This window comes from Fukomys damarensis, unplaced genomic scaffold (genome assembly GCF_012274545.1).
Source record: "Fukomys damarensis isolate Sample0158 unplaced genomic scaffold, DMR_v1.0_HiC HiC_scaffold_23, whole genome shotgun sequence".
Lineage (NCBI taxonomy): Eukaryota > Metazoa > Chordata > Mammalia > Rodentia > Bathyergidae > Fukomys > Fukomys damarensis.
In genome coordinates, this window is record NW_022900935.1 from 37,197,162 (window position 1) to 37,221,205 (window position 24,044).

General features: G+C 40.5%; 1 protein-coding gene across 1 annotated transcript in view; it reads left to right on the plus strand.

The window, feature by feature from the left end:
• Positions 1–24,044, plus strand: part of LOC104859960 (cytochrome P450 2J2) — a 40,024-nt gene that overhangs the window by 15,666 nt on the left and 314 nt on the right. The window contains exons 5-8 of the mRNA XM_010620866.2: positions 750–926; positions 12,403–12,544; positions 15,818–16,005; positions 19,029–19,167. Of these exons, the coding sequence (XP_010619168.1) occupies positions 750–926; positions 12,403–12,544; positions 15,818–16,005; positions 19,029–19,167 (646 nt within the window). The remainder of the gene's footprint in view (positions 1–749; positions 927–12,402; positions 12,545–15,817; positions 16,006–19,028; positions 19,168–24,044) is intronic.

Here is a 24,044-nt window from a genome sequence, read left to right on the forward strand (position 1 = left end):
TCCTTCCTTCCTTCCTTCCTTCCTTCCTTTCTTTCTTTCTTTCTTTCTTTCTTTCTTTCTTTCTTTCTTTCTTTCTTTCTCCTTTCTTCCTTACAAGATCCTCAGGTATACAAGAGGTGACATTTGACTAACACCTACATGAAATGAGCTGAGGTTATATAGATTTCAGAGGAAGAGCTTTCTAGTCAGAGGAAACAGCAACTGCAAAAGGCCTTATTGAGGAACACCCTTGATGGGACCCAGAGGCCTCCGTGACTGGAGTGTGCAGTCAGAGATGACAGGCAGAGATAGAAAGCACGTGGCCAGTCTGTAGGGACCAGTTCTATAGGGCTTCTAGGCACAAGAAATAACCTTGATCTTAAGTATAAGGAACAGCAATTGGATGACTGAGAACCAGGGAATAAAACTATGTGCTCAAAGTGTTTAAGGATCCCTCTTCCAGTTGTATAGAGCAGTAGGCTGGGAATAGGTTAATAGAGGAATCAGGAAACCACTAGAACATTGCAAGTATCCAGGAAGGGGAAGGTGGTGCTTTCCAGTAGTGTGGGGCAGTGAGGAGTGGTCTGAAGCTCAGTATATGTTGGATGAAAAGTTGAAATCCCTGTAAGAGAGGAGAGATAAGAGAGGAGTCCAAGAGACCCCACAGTGTAGGTGTGAGCAAATAAAAGAGATGGAAGGAGGAGACTGTCATGCAAAGGGCAAAAGCAGGTACACGATATCTCCATGATTGCTTTGTTTCTCTCCATTAGATCTATACTTTTCTTCCACGGATAATGGAATTCCTCCCTGGACCTCATCATACTCTCTTCAGAGGCTGGGATGAACTGAAGTCATTTGTTTCACGTGTGATTGAAAATCACAGGAGAGACTGGAATCCCGATGAGCTAAGAGACTTTATTGATGCTTACCTCAAGGAAATGGCACAGGTGAGAAAAGTAAAGCTGGTTTCCGTGTTGTTTTTCAGGAACCAAGAGCAGCATGCTAGTTTCAAATTGCAGCCCTGACAAGCATCTGCTACTATGTGGATTACAATAGCACAGTGCCCTCTTAAGTTCTGCATGACAGAATTTGAAGATCAGATTCCCTGTGGCAAAGTCAAGGTGCAGGCCAAGCCAGCTTCTCTGGAGGTTGGAAGGCTCCACTTCCAGGACTATTCCACCTCCTGGAAGCCAACTGCATTCCCCATTTTGTGGCTCCTTCCTGGATCTTTAGAATCAGGAGTGTAGCATCCTCTCTCCTCTCTGAGCTGGAGTTCGTCCATACATCTCTCTCTAGGTCTGACAATATAGGTCCTATCTCTCATAAGGATTATTGAGGATGACCTTTCCATATCAAAATACTTAAATTAATCACATCTAAAAGGTTTCTTTTGGCCTGTAAACACATACAAGTTTGGAGTAAGGACATCCTAGTAGATCATGTTTTAGCCCATCACAGGCAGCAAAAGTAGAGGAAGTTGTTCATCTTTGTAGGTTGTCATGAACTAGTAATGCTGGAACAATCAGAAATAAAAGTAAGTGTCTAATGACATTTGGCTTATGGCCCAGAGAATGTCCAAGTAAGCTGCCTTTACATCCTGTGTTCCAGTGGTGGTGAATACATGGCATTCAAGCCACAAGGGATTGGTTGTTCTCATTGAGAGTTCTAAAATGTTTATCATCACTGCAATTTTCTTCCTTTATACACATGTGAAGACGTCATGCACAAAGGGGAAAATCACAGTTGAGCTTCAGAAGTCCATTTCATTATTTCTTGGGACTGAGCCTAGTTCCGTGCCTCTTCTCTCAGCCCCCACTGTGAAACACGAGTAAAGCTAACTCAGATGCCAGAGCTTAACCCAAAGTTCAGAGTGAGCATATGCCACTATCCTGCCCCTATCACACATGTTCTACATTATGGGTGAGAAGCAGTAAAAAAGCCAAACTGAATGCATGGCCTTGAGTGCAGTGGCCCTGTGCAGATGTTAGTGAAGCAGTGCCATAAACTTTGACTCCTCCGATGGTGGACTTTTCCTCCTGGGGTGGGTAGAATTGGAATTTGGTTTTCTTTTCCTTCTTCCTGCACTGGCTTAATATTTAGATGAGCTTTATTTTCATCTTAGAGGAGGAGTCTTTACCTACCATGTGGTATACAGCTGTGGGACCATCAAAATTAAGAAATATTTTGAAAACATATTCCTCCCAAGGACAGCAAAAAAGATGAGAGAGAATTGCATGGAATTATTAAAGAAATGAGAAAAGTTTAAAGTGGAGTAGTGTAATAGGGAGTTAGGAGCATAATTAGGACATAGAAGAACCCAGCTTATTTTTTGTGCTGTCACACAAATATTTATTAGCTGCAGGACTTTTGTATCTCACAAGAGTCATGATGTCATTTTAGAGTGTGGGTAGTGCGTCTACTTTAAAGCAGGAGACTGAAGGACTGCAATGTTAAGGGACGTGTCCTAGGTCATGCATCAGACAAGTGATACAGCTCATGCGGAAAGCCCACCTGGTCATTCACATCTCGTTTTCCCCGCTGTGTTCCTAACCTGCAAAATTACAGGTACAAGTAAATGGTTGTCTTGATTTTTCTTATTTCCTCTTCTTATTAGTATACTTCCTGTGTATAATGTTTGTGTTCCACTGTGGGCAGTTGGTACAGGTGTGCAAGGCATCTTAATCCCTTGCTCATCCCGTCTCTCACCTCCTTCGCACCTCCCTCCATCTCTTGATGTCATTTCCTATTTGAGAACTGTCTAGCTCCAGACTTCCTATTATTTCTCTTAGATTTTGCTCTCAATGTATATTTTGCGCTTCTCATATGAGAAAATTTGTGCAATATTAATCTTTGTGTGTGATTTATTTCACTTCATATCATGGTTTTAAAGGTGCATCCATTTTCCTTTGAATGAATCACGTGTATCTTTGTGATTACAAAGTAGTATTCTGTGGAGGGAAGTGCCACGTTTTCTTTATCCACTCATGTGTTGGAGGACATAGAAGCTGCTTCCAAGATTTAGCTGCTATGAGTTGTGCTGCTACCAACATGGTGTGCATAGATTACTGTAAGATGATTTCTTCAACTGTTTTGGAAAATATATAGAAGGGGAATAGGTGGGTCAAACGGAATTTCTTATTTCAGCTTTTTGGAGGAATCTTTCCACAGTGGTTATGTTAGTTTATGTTCCCACCAACATTGTAGAAGGGTATCTTTATCCCTACAGCTTCACCAGCATTTGTTATAATTTGAGGGTTTTTTTATGACTGTCATTCTTTCAAAGTTAAGGTCACACCCGCGTGTTGTTTTTATTTTTATGTCTCTGATGGCCAGCAAAGTTGGGCATTTTTCATGTATTTATTGACCATTTATAATTTTCCTATGACATCTCTATTCCTTTCACTTGCCCATTTTTAATTGTTTTTTATTTTTACCTTGAGACTTTTATCATGAAAAATCTAAGTGTTTTTAGTTCTGTATTTGTTCTAGATATTAGCCACCTGTCAGTTTACCAACAAAGAAAAGCCCAGGTCCTGATGGATTCACTGCTGAATTTTACAAGACATATGGAGAAGAACTACTGCCACTACTCTTTAAAATTTTCAGTGAAATTGAAAGAGAAGCAATACTTCCAAATTCATTCCTGGAAGCAAGTATCACTTTGGTTCTCAAACCAGGGAAAGGCCCTACTAAAAAACAGTATTACAGGCCAATCTCCTTAATGAATATAGATGCAAAAATACTTAATAAAATACTAGCAAACAGAATACAGAGGATCATCAAGAAGATGATACATCTGACCAAGTCAGATTTATTCCAGGGATGCAAAGATGGTTCAACATACATAAGTCAATAAATGTAATACACTATATTAACAGAGTCAAGGACAAAATCCATATGATCCTCTTGATAGATGCAGAAAAAGCATTTGACAAAATTCAACACCCATTCTTGATAAAAACCTGCAAAAATTTGGAATAGATGGTCTATACCTCAACTTAATAAAGACTATCTATGAAAAACCAACAGCCAACATCATATTAAAGGGCCAAAAACTGAAAACCTTCACATTAAAATCAGGAACAAGACAAGGGTGCCCATTATCACCACTCCTCTTTAATATAGTTCTGGAAAATTAGCCACGGCAATTAGGCAAGAGAAAGAAATTAAAGTGATAAAGATAGGAAAGGAAGAAGTTAAACTGTCATTATTTGCTGATGATATGATACTCTACATTGAAGACCGAAAAAAAATCCACCAAAAGACTTCTAGGCTTATTTGACACTTTTAGCAGAGTAGCTGGATACAAGGTCAACACCCAAAAATCAATAGCCTTCTTATACACAAATAACAGACTCACTGAGAGAAAAATTAGGGAAACAGTCCTTTCACAATAGCATCCAAAAAATGAAGTATCTAGGAATCAACCTAACAAAACAAGCAAAAGAACTCTACACTGAAAACTATAGCACTCTGAAAAAAGAGATCGAAGAGAATGTAAGAAAATGAAAGATAGCCCCTGCTCCTGGTAGGAACAATCAACATAGTGAAAATGGCCATACTACCAAAACTGCTATATACATTCAATGCAATGTCAATTGAAATTCCAACACTGTGTTTCACAGAACTAGAAAAAATAATCCAAAAAATTCATTTGGAAGCATAAGAGACCTAGAATAACAAAAGCCATCCTAGGCAACAGAGACATGGCAGGGGGTATAAGAATTCCCAATTTGAAACTATACTACAAAGCCACTGTGATAAAAACAGCATGGTGCTAGCAAAGAAACAGACGTGAGGATTAGTGGAACAGACTGGAAGACACAAAAACAACTCCAGATGTACTTACTCAGCTACCTCATCTTTGACAAAGGAGCCAACCATCCTCACTGGAGGCAAGATAGTCTCTTTAATAAATGGTGTTGGAAAAACTGGATCTCAACCTGCCAAAGATTAAAACTAGACCCTTATCTTCCACCATGCACTAAACTAAAATCCAAGTGGGTTAAAGATCTAAGTATTAAAAAAGAAACACTAAACTTGATGGAAGATAAGTTAGGCAGAACTCTTGAAGATATTGGTGTAGGAAAAGACTTTATGAACAAATCCTCAGTAGCACGGGAGCTAGCAGAAAGAATCAGCCACTGGGATCTCATCTTATTAAAAAGCTTCTGCACTGCAAAAGAAACCATCAACAGAACTAAAAGACAACCTACAATGTAGCAAAAAATTTTTACCAGCTGCTCCTCAGACAAAGTACTATTATCTAGAATATATAAAGAACTCAAAACAATCAGCCCCCCCAATATAAAGACCCAATTCAAAAATGGGCAGCTGAAATGAACAGACATTTCTCATACAAAGAAGTAAAAGCAGCAAATAAATATATGAAAAAATGTTCCACATCACTGATCATTTGAGATGCAGATAAAAACAACACTGAGATTCCACCTCACCCCACAAAGAATGGCTGCTATCAAGAAATCACATAATAAGAAATGTTAGCAGGGTTGTGGGGTTAAAGGAACCCTTCTCCATTGTTGGTGGGAGTGCAGATTGGTGCAACCACTATGGAAATCAATATGGAGATTCCTCAAAGAGCTGGGACTAGAGGTTCCATTTGACCCAGCCATCCCTCTACTGAGTATTTTTCTAAAAGAATTAAAAGAATCATATCACAGAGATATATGCACACCTATGTTTATAGTGGCACATTTGTAATAGCTAAAACTGCCCACTTGCCCGTCATTTGGAAACTGGGTAAAGAAGATGTGGTTTTTCTATAAAATGGAATACTACTCAGCCATAAAGAATGAGAAATTAGATTCATTCATAGGAAAATGGATACATATTGAGGATATACTCCTAAGTGAAGTAAGTTAGTCACACATGAGTATATACTGAATAGTTTCTCTGGTGTGAAAAACTATAATAGTATGTAAGATCCTAATGAGACAATTGACAATGTGAAATAGGAAGAAAGGGGCTAAATGTGTAGGGAAAGTGAGATGGGTAGGGGAAAGGTAATAAAGGAAAAGAAAAAATGAGAAAATGAAAGAATGGAAATAAAGTGTTTGTAAATAGGGAGGGTTGGAGGGCGCGAAGGGAGGGCAAGGACAGGGGAAAACATGAGAAACAAGACCTGTCATGTAAAGGTACAAGATCCCAATGACGAATGTAACTGTACTGTGTACCTAAAATGTACCAATAAACTTAAAAGTAATCTCAAAAGGTAGCTGAAGAAAATATAATTTCCATTCTGTAGCTTTTCTCATCACTCTTTTGGTTGATCCCTTCACTGTCAGGACTTTTTTATACTATAGGGTACCATGATTCTTAGTACTGCATCCTCTGTACTGTGGCTATTTTCAGAAAGTCCTTCTTCTGACTTCAAGAATTTCACCTGTTTTCTCTTCCACCAGTTTGAGTGTTTCTGTTTTGACATTTAGTTCCTGGATGTATTTTTATTGTAGCCTAGAACATGGTGGTAGATATGTTTCTAGAGTCTGTGTTCTGCTCGTGGATAGCCAGTTTTCCTGACGCCATTTATTAAAGATGTTTTCTTTTTTCTGCTCTACATGTTGGATGTGCCATTGAAGATCAAATGATTGAATGTTCTTGCAGTTGGTTCTCCATCCTCTAGTCTGTTCCACTGGTCCTCATGCATGTTTTTGTGCCAGCCCCATGCTGTTTTTACCTTGATAGCTTTGAAACATAGCTTCAAGTGCAGCATTTTGAGCCCTCCCAGTTTGTTCTTGTTACCCAGAATGGGTTTTGCTGTTCTCAAGCTATTCTGTATCCATACGAATTTTCAAATTTTTCTTTTATTTCTGTGAAGAATGCTTTTGGTATTTTGATTGGGATTGCATGAATTCTATCAATATTTGAAATACAGCCATTTTCACTATATTGGTTCTATCCAGAAACGTCAGTTTTCTGATGTCCACTTTGACTTCCTTTTTCAGAGTACTGTAGTTTTCATTGCAGAGGTCCTTCACTTCCTTGGTTAGGTTAGTTCAAAACTACTTAATCTTTTCAGTGCTATTTTAAATGGCATTGTTTAACCTAGTATCATTTTCAGTGGATTCGGTACAGATGTACAGGAAAGCCACTGATTTTTCTGTGTTAATTTTGTATCTTGCTACATTGTTGAATTTCTTGCATTTTATTAATTCTAAGAATCTTTTCCTGGAATTTTTCTGTCTGTATTTAGAGAATCATATCATTTGCAAATAATGATAATTTTCCTTGTTTCTTTCCTATACATATTTTTTCCTTGTCTGGTTGCTTTTCCTAATGTTTTGAATACTATGTTAAACAAGACTGGTGACAGTAAACATCCATTTTTTGCCTTTAATTTTAGAGAGAAACTTTTAGTTTTTCCCCATTTAATATGATGATAGCAATAGGTGTGTCATAAATAGCATTTACCAGATTTAGATAAGGTCCACTTATATGTGTTATCTTTAGTGTTTACTACATGAAAAGATGTGGCTATTTTGTGCATGTATTGATATGATGTGATTTTAGTTTTTCCTTCTCTTTACGTGATGTATTACATTTTTTACTGCATATGTTGAACCATCCTTGCATCCCTAAAGCCTACTTACTCATGATGAATAATCCAGTGGAGGATTTGTGGCAGGCATTCTGTTTGCCTGTATCTTGTTAAGGCTTTTGCATCTGTATTCAATAAGATCTGTGTGTAGTTATCTTTATTGGTGGGATCCTTATCTAGTTTTGGAATCAGGGTAATGCCAAGCTTCCAGAAATGACTGTGGGAGTACTCCCTTGCTTTTGATTTCACTGAAGAGCTTCAGCAGTCTTGGTGTGTGATCTGCTCTGAAGTTGTTGTAGAATTCAGCAATGCATCCACTTGGACCTGGGCTTTTCTTGGTTGTTAGGTATTTTTTTAATGCTTCGATTTCATTGCCTGTTATTGGATGACTCAAGTTTTTTAATCTTTTTGGTTTGATTTTGAAAATTCATACATATCATAGAATCTATCCATTTCTTCTGAATTCTCCAATTTTTTGGCTCATAGTTCTGCAAAGTAGTCATTGATAATCTTGATTTAGGCAGTGTTCATTGTGATTTCAACTTTTTCATTTCTAATTGTGGGTTTTCCTTAGTTTTCTTTTTAGATTGGCCAAGGGTTTGTCTATTATTTTTTTAATTGTTTTGAAGAACCAACTCTTCAATTCATTGATTTAAATTGTTTTCTGATCTGAACTTCATTCATTTCTACTGTGACCTTAATAATGCTTTTACTAGTTTGGGGTTTGGATTGTTCTTGTTTTCCTAGGGCTTGAAGTTGCATAGTTAGGTTGGTTATTTAGCTCACTCTGTTTTTATCATGTGGGGGATTCAAAGCCGAGAACTTTTCTCTGCTTCTCTCCTGTGCCATACATTCTGAAGAGTTGTACTAGTGGCATATGTTAGATTGAAAGAATGTCTTATTCCTTCCTTAATTTCTTCTGTAACACATTGATTATTTAAGAGCATATTGAAGAGATTATTTGCTCAGTCCGCTTGTGGTAGTGAAGTGATGAGGTCCCTACTAAAATTGTTTTTGTGTTTATCTGATTTTCTATATACGCAAATGTTTGTTTTCTAAAGTTGGGTATGGTGGTGTTTGATGCATATATGTACAATTGTTATCTATGTAAGGAAAAGTCTGAAAGACATCTTCCCAAGACTTCACATCTTTCTCCAAATTCTCTTACCCTCATAACAGTATGAATATCCCTAAAAATCTGGCTTAGTTCCTATTTATACAACAGATCATTCCAGGCAAGACGCCATCAGCTTCAGAACAAAAAGGAATCTTGCACAAATATGAAACAGTCCAATGACCATGAACTAGACTTTCAGTCTATGAGTTTATTTTGGTTAAATGTGTTCCATTTGTGTGGCAGCCATTGGATTTAGTTTCTTGGTCCATACTGTCAGTCTGTGTTTTGACCGGGGAATCTGGACTAGTCACATTGAAAGCTATTACCGAATGGTGTTGACTTATTTTATCCTTGCATCAGGTGGTCTTTATCATGGAAATTCTGCATTTCTCCACCAATTTTGAAAGATAGCTTTTACAGAATATACCAGCCTGGGTTGGAATTTGTTTTCCTTTAGAGCTCACAAGACTTCACTCCAAGCTCTCCTGGCTTTGAGGATGTGTTGAAAAGTCTGCAGTAATTTCAATGAATTTGCTCTTAGAAGTAATTTGCTGCTTTACCCTGACCTCTTGATACTATTCTTAGGTTAGACTTGCAGGATTTTGTCTATGACGTGTCTCAAACAGGTACATTTCTGATCATGGCTATTTCTGGTTTTCTATGCCTCACTTAGTTTTCTGTTATTATTTTGTTAAACATGCATTTATGCCCTTTGTGCTCTTTCTGATTTTTTTATCTAGGAGATGTTGCATCAATTTTTCATGTTTTCTTATTGTTTTTAAGCTGTCTGTCATTAGTTACCCAGAACAGTTCTGCCTTCTAGTTTTGACACTGTCCTCAACGTTGATCAATTACACTGCCCATACTAACAATAAAATTTTTAATCTCCTGAATTTCTCTTTATCACCTTTTTATGGAGTTTTATTCTTTTCCACATTGGTTTTGAATCATTTTATTTGCCTTGCTAGCTATCTATTAGCATCTTCTGCAGACACGCTGATCATCTTGTTTAAGTAGCCCATTAACAGTTTACTTATGTCATGTGTGATATTGCTAAATGCTTTATTGAACTATTTTGTTATCTCTGCTGTTATCTTTTTCAATAATTCAAGTGTGTGGTTTTTGATTTTCTCCCCTTTGATGCCCCATGAACCAGCTTTAGTGGAGTTGGGAGTCTTTGGAGACATTTGTTGCCTTGTCTTCCCCTGTTTCTGTGTGTGTTTGTGTGTGTGTGTGTGTGTGTGTGTGTGTGTGTGTCTGTGTGTGTGTAGAAAAGCTTATGGCTTGGTAAGCTTTTCTGCTTTTGATCAGACCTCTTTAGTTAAGGTCTACTTCTTGGTGGTTCCATCTTAGTGTGACTATTGGCCTTCTCCTCTGTCACAGGACTCAATCACCTTCATTTCTCTCGGAGGAAAGGTTGTGGCATATTTGGTCCAGTACCCAGTTCTTCTGGTATCGGCTGCGGTATTGTTAATGATGACCTTCAGGAAATCCAGATATTGGCATCCTGAGAATAACAGCATCAACTATGTCAACTTTCTATAGTATTAAAATCAGCAGCTAAAGGTGTAGGGAAGGTGTGATACGTAGGGGAAGAACAAAAAGGGAAAAGAAAAAAATGTGAGAGAATGAAAAGATGAAAATAAAGTGTTTGTAGATGGGGAGGGGAGGAGGGGGTGAAGGGAGGGCAGAGGTAAGGGGAAAAAAATGAGAATCAAGACTTGCCATGTAAAGGTACATGATCCCAACAATGAATGTAACTGTACTGTATCCCTAAATGTACCAATAAACTCAATTAAAAAAAAAAATCAGCAATAGTGAACCAGGGATTTAGCTCAGTGGTGCCACCGCCTGCCTCGTAAGTGCAATGTCCTAAATTTGATCCCCAGTACCACCCCTCAAAAAAATCAGCAATAGTAATAGCGTTAAGGACAAACTGGATATTCACAAACCATAAGGATCAATAATGTACTGTTCTGAACCCTAGAAAAGAGAACCATAATTATAATATGAACACTACACAAACAAAATGCTAGCCTAGTATTGATTCACAGTAAATATCTACTGAACTTTCCTTCCACAAACATCAGAACAGTATTCATCAATAATAGCATAAATATGTGAACTGTCTAGAGATTCACAAAACTTAATAGTTATGCTAATAAAAGTAGCAGGTTTTAGTTACTTCTCTCCTTTCTGAAACGAAATACCCCCACCCACAAGCTAAATTAGGAAAGGTTTATTTAGCTCAGTTTGTAAAGGTTTCAGTCCAGATTTCACTGGCTCCAAGGCATGCTGGCATCACAGAGGAGAACACTTCCTGGTGAGCAGAAAGTAGCAAAACAACCAAGAGTTCACCACAGTTCTTTCTGTCCCTTTTATCTTATCCTGACAACTTAAAGTGTGCAGCATTCACACCCTTAATCCTAGTACCCTAGAGCCTAAAGTTGCACCATGAATCACTCCCAGTATCACACACTCTAGATCAGCTGCCCTTGTAAAATCCCTGCCTATCACTGCATGAGACTTTGGGGGACATCTAGACATGAGCCATAACATACAGGGCGTGAGGAACTGGAGAAGGAAAAGGGATTAAATTTTTAAAATCTGTGGCATATGAGATGGACGACGGAAAAGTGAGATGGAGCCATATTGAGGAGTAAAAGGAGATTAATAATGTTAGAAAACAGTTACAGGAGAGAATGAACAAGAAGATTCTAAGAAAAAATCGAAGTAAAAAAAGGCAGAAAAAAAAACTAAAAGAAAAAAATACAATAGAAGTCTTTTTTCTTTTAGAAAACCATATCCCCCCAAAAAACTAATGAAAGAAAGATAATAACTAAAGATAGTTTTTTTAAAAACTTTTTTTTTTTTGCTGGATCATAGATCAAGCTCAGGACCTTGCACTTGCCAGGCAGGCATGGTGCTGTTGAGCTAAATCCCAGGCTCTAGTTAAAAATTTTTAGTGATTAAGTCAGATGACAAATTCTTCCATGTTTCTGAATGAGTGGTTTCTTTTCAATTCCTGCAGTCTTTAAATACAGCCAGGCACTATTTTCTCCACCCAGTTTTAGGCCTATGGGCATTTTCATTTATTTATTTATTTATATTTCTTTCTTTTTTTTTTTTTTTTTGGTACTGGGGATCGAACTTGGGACCTTGTAATTGCCAGGCAGGTGGCAGAACCACTGCTTATGGGCTGTTGAGGTGCTTTCCACCAGAAGCCATTCTGTTCATTTACCCCAGACTGTGTTTACTATTCAAGCTTGGTGTGCCCTTGTTTACATTGCTAGATGCAAAAAGCAGTCATCCCTCTGGTTTCTGCTGGAGGCAGCCCCAGGGCCTGGGGTTCCAGTGCACTGTTCGTCTTGATGCTCCCTTTTCTCCTGGGGCGTCGTCCTCATCCCGGATCAGTTTGGTCAGTTTGTCCAATCTTCTGCGGCTCTGGCTAGGAGCTGATAGATGGTCACAGCATGCCTGGGTCAGCTGTGGTCTGCTTGCTGTCATGGGCAGTGCCTATCAAAGATCTGTGTGGCCTCAGTTGTCTTTATTTTGAAGCACTGAGTGCTGGAGAATTGATCTTAACTTCCAGCAGTAGGTACAGGTGGACACTAGTGATAGTGCTGCTTCTTGACAAAGGCAAAAGTGTATAGTTTCTCCTTCTCCCCTTTCCTTCAATCCTTTTGCTATTGTTTGGTGTCAACCACTGATTCTCTGAATGAACCCTAATCAGTGCTGTCCTGTCTAGCACCCAGACAAGACCACCTCTAGTTTTGATGAAGAAAACCTCATATTTATCACTCTGGACCTCTTTTTCGCTGGGACTGAGACAACATCCTCGGTACTCCGCTGGGGTCTGCTATACATGGCCCTCTACCCGGAAGTCCAAGGTAAGCATGCACTGTGTACTCCTGACCAGGCCAAGCGGTGCTCCTGGAAAGCAGGACAGCTTGGCAGATAGAAAGGCAGGCAGCACGGTCCTGAGGTGCTATCTCCTTGGGTGTGGGCTCATGCTTCGAGTTTACTGTCAGGATTGTGACTGGTCCACATAGTACAAGTGCTGTCATGAGTTCCTGCCCTCAGTGAGCTCTGAGTCCAGGGGAAACAGTGAAGTCCATGCTATTGTGATAAATTTCAAGAACGACCAGAAGTCTCAGTTGGAAATCCTCTCATAGCCTCCTTTTTTTAATGATGCCTTCACTTTGTTTCTCTATACTGAATGGTGTCTGAAGTCCTAGTGTGCAATGCAGTGGCCTCTAAACTTCTTTTTTCTGTCTACCCCACCTCATCCCCACTGCACTGTTGCTGTATGGGGGCTTCCCTAAAGTGCATTCTGTTCTCTTGTCACTGTCCTTATTTACGCCCCAAGCCTGACAGTTGCTGTTCTCTCTGCCATGAAGCTACTTCCCCAGTTTCTGCATGGAATGTAATTATTGACCTCAATATTATCTACTACTCTTTGGTATTACAAGCTCAGAGGTTGTTAGCATTTTCTTATGCCAGAAATGACTTAAAGCAACTCAACAAATGTGCTTATCATGCAGTATTCTCATAACAACCCCGCAGACTCTCATCCCTCCCAGCCCAGTGGCTGTTCTCACTTTTGTTCGTACCGCTTTCAGAGCCCATTGAGCAGGTGGTGGATGGAGACTCTCATGATGAAATTTTCCAAAGTGTGGATCAGAGTTTAAGAAAGAGGGGTAGAACGAGATTTGTGGATCAAACCAACTTTTTCTCCCTAAGATAAACAGAGAATAGATGAGATCACAGTGCTTCCCATGTGTATGGATAGCTTTCTTCATACTATCCATTCCATATATTGGTATAAAAGTGATGATTTATACTGTATTTATTTGTGTATATGTGTCTTGGATCATGATGTAAAATGCACTTCTACCTGAGGAGTTTATTTTTTTTAAAAAAGGAAGTATAAAACTTCTGAGTTAGTTTGTTGCCTTAGGATTCTCTTGGGGAACAGAATAAAAAATATATATGCAGGATTATGCAAGGGATTATTAGGTGAGCCTACAGGGCTAGAGGCAGAAGAACTTACCATGATCATCTGTAAGCTGAAAAATTGAAAATTGGAGGATCCAGTAACTTAAAAGCCAAGAGACAGAAGCCTCAGAACAGGAGGTATCAAGGATACAAAACTAGGCATAGGTCAAAGGCCCAGAAGCCCACTGCAGAGGCATCAATATAAGCCTGCATGGGAAGGCTGGAGGAACCAGACAGCCCTGAGTAAAGGCAAGAGCCAAGACTTGAGTTCTTCCAAAATGGGGATGCTTCCTTCTTCTTTCCCCTCTTTTCAAATTCTATCCAGGATGGGTTGATCCCGCTGAGTTTGCCACCCTATGTGTCAGTCATACCTGGTCACACCTAGAAGTGGGCTTTACTAACATGCCAGGTGGTTCTTACACCAGTCAAGTTGATCTATGGGCTTCTGCAATAAAGGATCCAAAATAAGAACCAATTAATATTATATGAGTTTACACCTGTGTTAATAGCAGCAGAATTTCCAATAGCTAAGAGGTGGAAGTAACCTGTGTTTCTCAACCACAAAGGAGTAAACAAAATGTGGAATACACATGGAATAGAACAGTATTCAATCTTAAAAAGGATTCAAATTCTGAGGTATGCTATAGCAAGATCATTGTTAATAAACCAGCCACAGTAACCTATATGCTGCACAATTACACGTCTATGAGTTATTTAGAGTTGTGATATTCAGTGTGACTCAGTGGAGATTTGTGGAAGCCATGTGTTGGGCAAGTAGGAAATGAGGCTTCCTTTATAAATGTAGAGTTTCAATTCTGAAACGTGAAAAATTTCAGAGATGGACTGCACAGTAATATGAATATATGTAAAATTAATTGACCCTAAGTTAAAATGATTTAGATGATATATTTTAAGTTGTATATATTTACCAAATTAAAAGCATGGTACCTTGATTAACCTTCCTCCTCAAAAATGGACAGTCAACAAATGCTATGAGTTGGAGTCTCTCTTGAGGAAAAGAACAGTAAGGTTTGTAGAGCCCTTGGAATTCCAAAGACCTTTCAGCTGTCCCTCTGTCGGGTCTAGAATGAGGCCTCTATTCTCATTCTCCAATACAATCAGCGGCAAGACTCCCTGTCCACACCAAGAAGCAAGAAAGGAAGAGGCGGCAAACACCTTTCCTCTGAAGTTTGTTGAAAAAGGAAACATCTCTTCAGCATACATTCCATCCACCCTAACCAAGTGACATGGCCACATTTCATGAAAAGAGCACATGGGAAATGTAGTTTTCAATTGAACAACCAAGTATTCAGCTGAACTCCTGCCCTATTAATGTATAAAAAGAAGGAAACATACTGGGTCACAAATACGGGTTTTTGTAATTGTACTGGATCCCAACCTAAATCAATGTGGGTAGATCTCAAAGAATCTTCAAAATGAAGATATACTTATCCTCATTAATGAGACAGGAAAATCGAGACTGGAAAGCCTTTAGTAGCTTGCAGCAACAGTGACATAGAGCAAGAATTTTCTCTCCACCCTCAACTCATAAATCTCCTCAAGAAATTAGAGTCTATCATTCTCCTCTGTCTTCCCCATGAAACCCATGTGTTGACACCGAATTAACAATGTGATGATAGAGGGAAATGGGGGCCTTTGATGTGATCAGCTCTCCCGAGTGGGACTATTTTCCTAGAATAATAAAATGAATTAAAAAAGAGGTTTCAGAGAGCTGTGTTGGTCCTTGGCTCATGTTAGCACACAGAAAGGAGGTACAGTGCATGAGTGAGAATGTGGTCCCACCAGGCACCAAGTTTGATGGGGATTAGATCTTGTATTCCCCAGGATCCAGATCTAAGAAATGGAATTCTACAGTTTCTAAGCCAGCCACTTTAGGGAACTTTATCATAGCAGCCTCAACAAGACCTGACCCTACTGTGAACTTAGCTGTGCTCAGCCTGAATATCCAGTTCCTTAGGCCACCCAGGTCCAGGAACTTTAGAGCACTGGCCATTTTGTAAATAAGCCCTGAAAAGGGGAAAGATCCATTTATTTGTGCACTGACTTAGCTAAAATCCATCAGGGAAGCTCTTATAGAACATGCTCATATGTGTATAAGAAATCATAAAATGTTAAGAAACACTTCACACCCCCTTCTCTTCCAGAAAAAGTACACGCTGAGATTGACAGAGTGATTGGCCAGGGGCAGCAGCCGAGCTTGGCCAACAGAGAGTCCATGCCCTATACCAATGCTGTCATCCATGAGGTGCTGAGAATGGGCAACATCGTTCCTCTGAATGGTCCCAGGGAAGTGACTGTTGATACCACTTTGGGTGGATACCACCTGCCAAAGGTAAGCAGACACTCTCAGGCTTTGTCTTCAAGCCTGTTTTTTACCTCATCCTGGGAAATTATGAAACATGTTCCAGTCCTAAGAAATCACTTACATTACCAGAGTGATGTATCAAGCCTGATTGCCTTCATGCCTGACATTCACAACTTAGGAAGAATGGTTTTCATTTCTGCTCACAATTTGTAGAGGTTTCTATCCATGGTTAGGTGGCTCTGGGCCATGGTGACATGGCAGAGGTGCATGGTACCGGGGATGCAGCTCATGGCATGGTGGGAAGCAGAGAGAAATCAAGGGAGGAGACAGAAAGGCACAGCCATGCAGGACATTCCCCCAGTAAGCCACCTCCCCTGAGCAGGCATCTGTAACCTGCCAGACATCGCTGGAAAATCTATGACAAAATCCTGTAGTTACAGAATGTTAAATGTGAAAGGACATTTAAGACACTCAGCCCTCCAGTCACTGTAACACTGCTGTTTCTAACATAATTTCCTTACTAGCATTACTTCAACTTTTACTTACAGCCCTGTGGTGGACAATTATGTATAAGAAAGGAAGCTCTGAGTCTTAATTATTATAATAAAAAGGATAAAATGCTCAGTTAGCAACAATTGTATATTACACCATTGGCCACTTTTAAAATGTATTCCTTCTCAGGATAAATTTTCTTTGTATCTTATAGGTTTATCTTATAGATTTAGGTGAGGCTCAGGAAAAATAACTTTGCAGGAGATCTCGCATCTACCAAATGACAGTCTTGGGATCCAGAACCATCTCTACGCTGATTATTTTCAGTACATAATGCTCCCGCACAGGACTTGATTTTATCTGACTGTACAATGATCTCACCACTTAGTTTTTTTCCACTGGCCCCTTGTTGAATTTCCTGTCTTTATGAACAGAAGACATCTCATGCTACCTGCATCTTAAGATCTTCACACTCAGCTCCTCCGTGTCCCTGGCATCTTTCATCCATAAAGCACGATTAGGTGTCTCCCTGTGTTCTCTGGCCAACTTGCTCATCCTGTGAGGATCTGTTCTAGTTTGTCTCAGTCCCTCTGAATAGGCTTTCCTCAGGGACACTCTCCAGTGGTGGAACCGGGGAGCTTTCCCACTGAACACTGCTGGGTAGGGCCACTGCAGAGCCAGGAAGTCCTACTGTGGAGGGGCGGAGTTCTGAACATGTGAGGTGCTCTTTGTATTGTTCTAACCATTCATCCACCTGCAAAGCACCAGGCCATCTCACTAGACTGCTTTTACCACTACATTTTAGTAACAGGTTTAGGAACCATCCTGGACACTGAGAAATCTGATTGCACCTAGGGCAGGAGCCACGGCTTTGATGCCAGACAAGTCTAATGCAGGAAATGGCTCTGTCTGCTCACTCTCTGACTTAGAAAGTTGTCAAACCTCAGCTCTTCAGTTTCTTCACCTGTAAAATACACTTAGATTCACCTCAGGCTCTGCATGGAGGTAAGTGTGGTCTTATGTGCAGAGATTCATGCTGAGAATAGCAGTTATTACTCTTTAGTAACCCAACAAATATGCAGTAAGTATGTAGAACATTTGGATCCAAAAACAACCCTGAGCAGTATAGGGATGGAAGCACCTTCTTAGAAAGCGTGATGAGGGACCAAAGGAAAACTCTCGCTGGTTCTACAAAGATGCTCTCAGAATCCTCCAGCTAGAGGGAAACATAGGAGCCAGATGACCTGTTGAAGCATAGCTTTTGAAGGAAGTGAGTTTGGAAAGAACAATTCAAGAATGGCAAGAAGTAAGTTTATGAAAAGCTAAACAGAAGATCCTTTTCCACAAGATAAGCAACATGGGATCATGGTCTGTTAGAAGAACCAGAGGAAGGCACCTTAATGGGAGCCCCAGCATTATGGCTTGTGTCTAGATGTCCCCCCAAAAGGCTCATGCAGGCATAGGTGTGGTTTTTTGGAAGTGGCTGGATTTAGGGTGTGTGATTCAGGGATTAAGTGTGTGATGCTGGGATTAAGGCTCCCCAGCCCGAATGTGAGTGCCATGCACCCCAGGGGCCAGCAGCCTGTATGGAATAAAAGGGACAGAAAGGGGATACTGCTATTGCTTGCTGCTGCTCACCTTCTGCTGTCTCCTGTCCTCTCTGTGAGGCCCCTCTGCCATGTCATCCTGCCTTGAAACCAGTTGGTTATGGACTGAAACTTTTATAAACTGGGAGCTCCAGTAAACTTTTCCTGCTTTAATTTGGGGTGTCAGGTATTTTGTCTCTAAGACAACAGGCCAAAAGGGGCAAGTCCTGGTGAATCAGAAGTTGGGTTTGTGACCTGAGAGTGTCAGGAAGCATTCAAGATTATGGAGTTTTCCATGTGAGTACATGGGAGATGTGACATGCTGAAGTCATATTCAACGCGCCCTCAGCTCTCTGGATATGGAGCAGACTGAAAGGGGTGGCAGTGGCATGGTTAAGAGTCATTATGCGAACCTGAGTGAACAAGGCATCACCTCAAAGAGAATCCTCTCATAGGCAGAGAATGTAGATCACAGAATGAACTGATAGGAAAACCATCCAGCCTCACCGGTGGGTCCGAGGAGCAGCATGAAGGAAAAGCTCACGCTCCTGCCTCTGGGATTTCTGGCCATGTGGCTGGAGGAACAGCGGTTGCTGACCCTGACCACCTGTTAGTGCTACTAACCCTGCTGTGAGTGGGGAGAGCAGTTGATACTGCAGGGAAGAGAAAGAAGAAGCAAAAGAGACTTCATTGCTATGGTCACTGACACGTGCCTGTGGAAGAAAGGCATTCTACACTCTAAAGTAGTTTAACCTCCCTGGAACTTTCCCTGCCGGCAAGGACAGTCTGTCCAGAGTGGACCTGTGAACAAGTGTAGGATCCTGGAGACTGAGCTCAAGGGACAGCGGGCTTGGCAGGTTATGAGAGCCGAGGCCAGCAGCAGGCCCCAGCTTGGGAGCCCAGGACCCTGTCCCTGTGCCTGAGTGTGTTGCATGGGTCAAGCCTCACCTGACTCTCTGCTCCCTTTCCTAGGGGACCATGGTCCTGACCAATTTGACTGCACTGCACAGGGACCCCACAGAGTGGGCGACTCCAGACACATTCAACCCAGAGCATTTCCTGGAGAATGGACAGTTTAAGAAAAGGGAATCTTTTCTACCTTTCTCACTGGGTGAGTTCTGATGAGAAGGAGTGATATCACAAGAGTTCCTCCCTCCTGTCTTTCTCGTCTTCTTTTTAATCTTTTGTTTTGAATAAGATTCTTTCACCTGGCCCATCCCACCTTGACTCCATGTTGCTTTTGGCTCTGGCCCAGCAGTCTCTGAATTGCACACTGTTTTAGATCCTACCTAAAGCTCAGTCATTCCGTTTCCTCTGATGGAGTTTTCATCTGTCCTGTGATCTGGGCACAGGGGTGAGAGACTCCAACCCTGAATCTTGCCCTCAAAGAAGCTTGAATATCTGCCATCTTTGTAGAGTATCACAAATAAGTGCAAATATTCAGCTCACATGAAAATAGTGATGATATTTAAATATGGAGATTGGGAGACAGCCACCTCCTCTCCTTACACACATTAGGCAGTGACTGAAAGATGATGATAGCCTAGCAGACTGGGTTATGCTTTATGAGAAATTCTTGAAGATTTTTTTTCTATTTAAATTTTAATTACTTTTAAAAACTCAAATTAATAAATACATATTTTATGCCACTTGAATACTCAAAAGTTTGATTCAGTGAAATCATTTTTCTCTCTTTTATTTTCAATCCACATTCAATTTGTTTTTAAAATATTTAATATCATAACATCAATGGCAAATTTTCTTCTTAAATTTCAACCACTTGGTTATAAATGTTGGAAGAGTTTTCAAATTAAGAAGGCAATTTTTTCACTGCAAATTTTTTTCTTTTTATTGAGTTTATTGGTACATTCTAGGCATACAGTACAGTTACATTCATTATTGGGATCTTGTACCTTTACATGACAGGTCTCGGTTCTCATTTTTTCCCCTTGTCCCTGCCCTCCTTTTGTGCCCTCCAACCATCCCTATTTGCAAAGACTTTATTTCCATTTATTCATTTTCTCATATTTTTTTCCTTTCCCTTATTCCCTTTCCCCTACCCTTCCCACTTTCCCTACACCTTTAGCCCTTTTCTTCCTATTTCACATTGTTAATTATCTCATTAGGATCTTATGTAACTTATTATAGTTTTCACACCAGAGAAACTATTTGGTATTTACATGTGTGTGATTTATTTATTTCACTTAGTAGTATGTCCTCAATATGTTTCCATGTTCCTATGAATGAATCTAATTTCTCATTCTTTATGGTGGAATAGTATTCCATTTTATAGAAAAACCACATCTTCTTTATCCAGTTTCCAACTGATGGGAAAATGGGCCATTTCCAAGTTTTAGCTATTACAAACTGTGACGCTATAAACAAAGGTGTGCATACATCATTGTGATATGATGCTTTTAATTCTTTTGGAAAGATACCCTTTTTGGAAATGGAACCTCTAGTCCCAGCTCTTTGAGGTATCTCCATATTGATTTCCATAGTGGTTGCATTAGTCTGCACTGCCACCAACAATGGAGAAGAGTTCCTTTCTCCCCACAACCCCTGCAACATTTGTTATTGTGTGATTTCTTGATAATAGCCATTCTTTGTGGGTTGAGGTGGAAGCTCGGTGTTGCTTTCATCTGCATCTCTTGAATGACCAGTGACGTGGAACATTTTTTTCATATATTTACTTGCTGCTTTTACTTCTTTGAGAAATGTCTGTTCATTTCAGCTGCCCATTTTTGAATTGGGTCTTTATATTTGGGAGGGGTGCTTGTTTTGAGTTCTTTATATATTCTTGATAATAGTCCTTTGTCTAAAGAGCAGCTGGTAAAAAAAATTTTCCCACATTGCAGGTTATCTCTTAGTTCTGCTGGTGGTTTTTTTTTATTAATTTTATTGAGTTTATTGGTACATTTTAGGGATACAGTACAGTTACATTCATTGTTGGGATCATGTACCTCTACATGGCAAAACTTGATTCTCATTTTTTCCCCTTACCTCTGCCCTCCCCTCACCCCCTCCTCCCCTCCCCATCTACAAACACTTTATTTTCATCTTTTCATTCTCTCACATTTTTTTCTTTTCCCTTTTGGTTCTTCCCCTACCCATCACCCCTTCCCTGAACCTTTAGTCTGCTGGTGGTTTTCACTACATATTTTGCAAACCTCTATTATGTGTCATTCAGCCCCGAGAATATAACTATATGAGTTCAGTAGAAAACAAAACAAAGCTTCTGTCATGGAACACACGCCCTAGTGCAGAGATGGCAAACCTTTTAGAGATGAGCACCGAAACTACACCCCAGAACATGCTTATTTACTGCAAAGGGCCAACACGGCAATTCAACCTGAATACTGAGATTTAGGTTAGAAAGATAACTCGTGTATTGACATACTTTATCTTAAAAGGAATGCAGTTACCATGCATGCTCTAAATTTTCCAACATTGCCCTCCTGTAACCGTACAAGGTTCAAATTAACATCAACACTTTGGAAATAATGCAAGTGCGGCACAAGCCAATGTGGGAAATATACTCACAATATTCCTGTGGCTCAGATAGCATGAGTGTCCATTAGTTTTATCAAAACCCAAAGTTGTGTGTGCCTCACACGGTCTTTTCAGTATGACTCAGTGTTTCCAGAAAACACTGCTAGGGGAGACATGGAATTTGCTTATAATTAACTTACAGTAAAATTCAGATTGGCCTTTTGAAGCAGCATCTTTTATGGCTGGTGACCCTGAGGGTCACCATGGGGTGAGGTGGGATGTACCCACGAGGTGGTGTGATTGCAGGGTTGATGTTTATTTCTCTCTGCTGTGATGCCCTGAATGTGCCCGAATTCTGATGGTATCCTCTGCCTTTCTACACAGAGTTCCAAGTCACCTTTGCACACTGTGAAAATTCACTTCTAGTTTGAAAGCTTGGCTCAGATTTAGGAATACGTTCCAGGCTGCCTGTTCATAGTATTTTTATGTTTCAATAGAAAAATGAGTTTAATATAAGAAGAAGCAGAAGAAAGAGAGAAAAATATTGACAAAGAAACCCGTTATGTTGTGCTAGCCCTTCTGAAGCCACTCTGTAGAACAGAGAATCCTGGTGGCCGCACAGTCCTTCACACTGAGGCAGTGTCTGCAAGCCCAGGTCCAGTAGGGCCTGTCCAGGGTTCACACCTCTTTCCCACAGAGTCACCAGAGAGATGGTGCTAGATGATGCGAGCTTTTGAACCAGACGTGGGGAAAGAGGCTGGGCCAGGGACTGCAAGCACTCACACTCCTGCACAGACAGTTCTTTATGGGCGGCAGTTTAGGGCCTCAGCTCACTTGGGGCTTTGGGTGAAGAGACTCATCAGTTGGTCAAGACAGTGACCAACTCTCACAGAACAGAGAACAGCAGGAATGGTATGGATATTCTCAGCTGGGCTAAAGTGCCTAAATATCCTTAGCCAGCAGAACAGTTCCAAATGATGTCTCTTTGATGTGGACTGAGATCCCCAGGTGGTCACTGCCAGCTCATTCCAGAGGCCTTGGAATTTTTGTGACACCATCATCCCACACCAAACATCCTGGGTTTGTGGGTCTGGACCCTAGAATGGGTCTGAAGGACATTAGGGACTTCTACACAGGTTGCTGAAAAAGGACAAAGTAGGGGCAGATAAGACGACAAATACAAAGCAAAGGAAAATGCATGCCAGCTCTCACATGCAATAGGACAATGAACACTAACATTGGACTAAACTCTGTCCCATTTTTGTTGAGCACATATTGTTATACAGATTAATGAGTTTCATTTCATCAGATTTGTACCTGCATGTGATGTACTTTAATCATTGCCCTCATCACCTCCTCTTCTCAACTCTCTCCCCGTGGACTAAGCACTTTTAATGATCAACAACTCTATATGGAGAAGTAAGTAACATTTGATTCAAGGGTTGAGACAGCTAAGGGAACAGAGGCAATGTGAACACAGAGATCCTTGTATCCCATTTCAGTCACCCATGAGACATCTGTGAGCAAAGTGAAGGGAAAGCGTCTTCAGGAAGAGTGACCTTCAGATCCCAGGAAAGTAGCCTAGGCCACTCTTCTAACCCATGCAGCAGACGTATCGTCTACAGCAAGCTGGTGAGAATGTGCTAATGTATTGTGGGACCTCCCAAATCAGAGATTTAAGTCTAAGGGCAAATGAGGCAAGAGGACTTGCTTGGACTTTTCCTTGGTTACAGTAGCTCACTTCATGCAAGTTACTCTGCTTCTGTGGTTTTATCTGAGTCCAGTGACAAGTACTTAGAAGCATGAGGTGCTACCAAGATTAATTACATCATACCCAAGATTTACTTGACATTACAGCTGTTCTTACATTACTTTCCCCCCAAGGTGGTCTCCACTACCCTCAGCACTGCTTTCTGTCCCCTTTTCCCCCAGTTCTCCATGTTCCGGGTTCTGGGATGTGGCCAGTGTGGTGACCCGTATGAGCTATGGAGGGGAGGACCCTGTTCCGCCCTCACATTGGAAGCAAAGGCCCTGGCCAAGACAGACAAATCAGAGAGGAAAAAACAAGCAGCTCCATCTGGAGGGCTGTACTTATCAGGGGGTCCCCACAATGCAGGAGAGTAACAGGCATAAGTGGCTTAGATGTTAGGAGCCCGGTGCATTATTTTCCTGTTTGCTTTTAAGAATTGAAACAGACTATATCGTTTTGTTGTTGTTTCATTGACAGCTCTCATAGTTATCAAATGAGTTTTGAAAGGTTTCAGACAAGATACCACTCTCTGAGTCAGCCCAGGCCTCCCACTTCTATTACTCTGCACTCTGCTTCTTCACCCCACAACTAACCTGTAAATGCATTTGACCTTGTGATCCTGGATTTCCACTTCCCGTCCTTTGGTGAATTTAAGTGGTTGTCAGATAAACAGAAAAAGTTAGAAATAAAGTTCAAGGTCAGGTTTTGCTGGAGGGAGTTGAGAATGCAAATTTCTAGAGGTAACA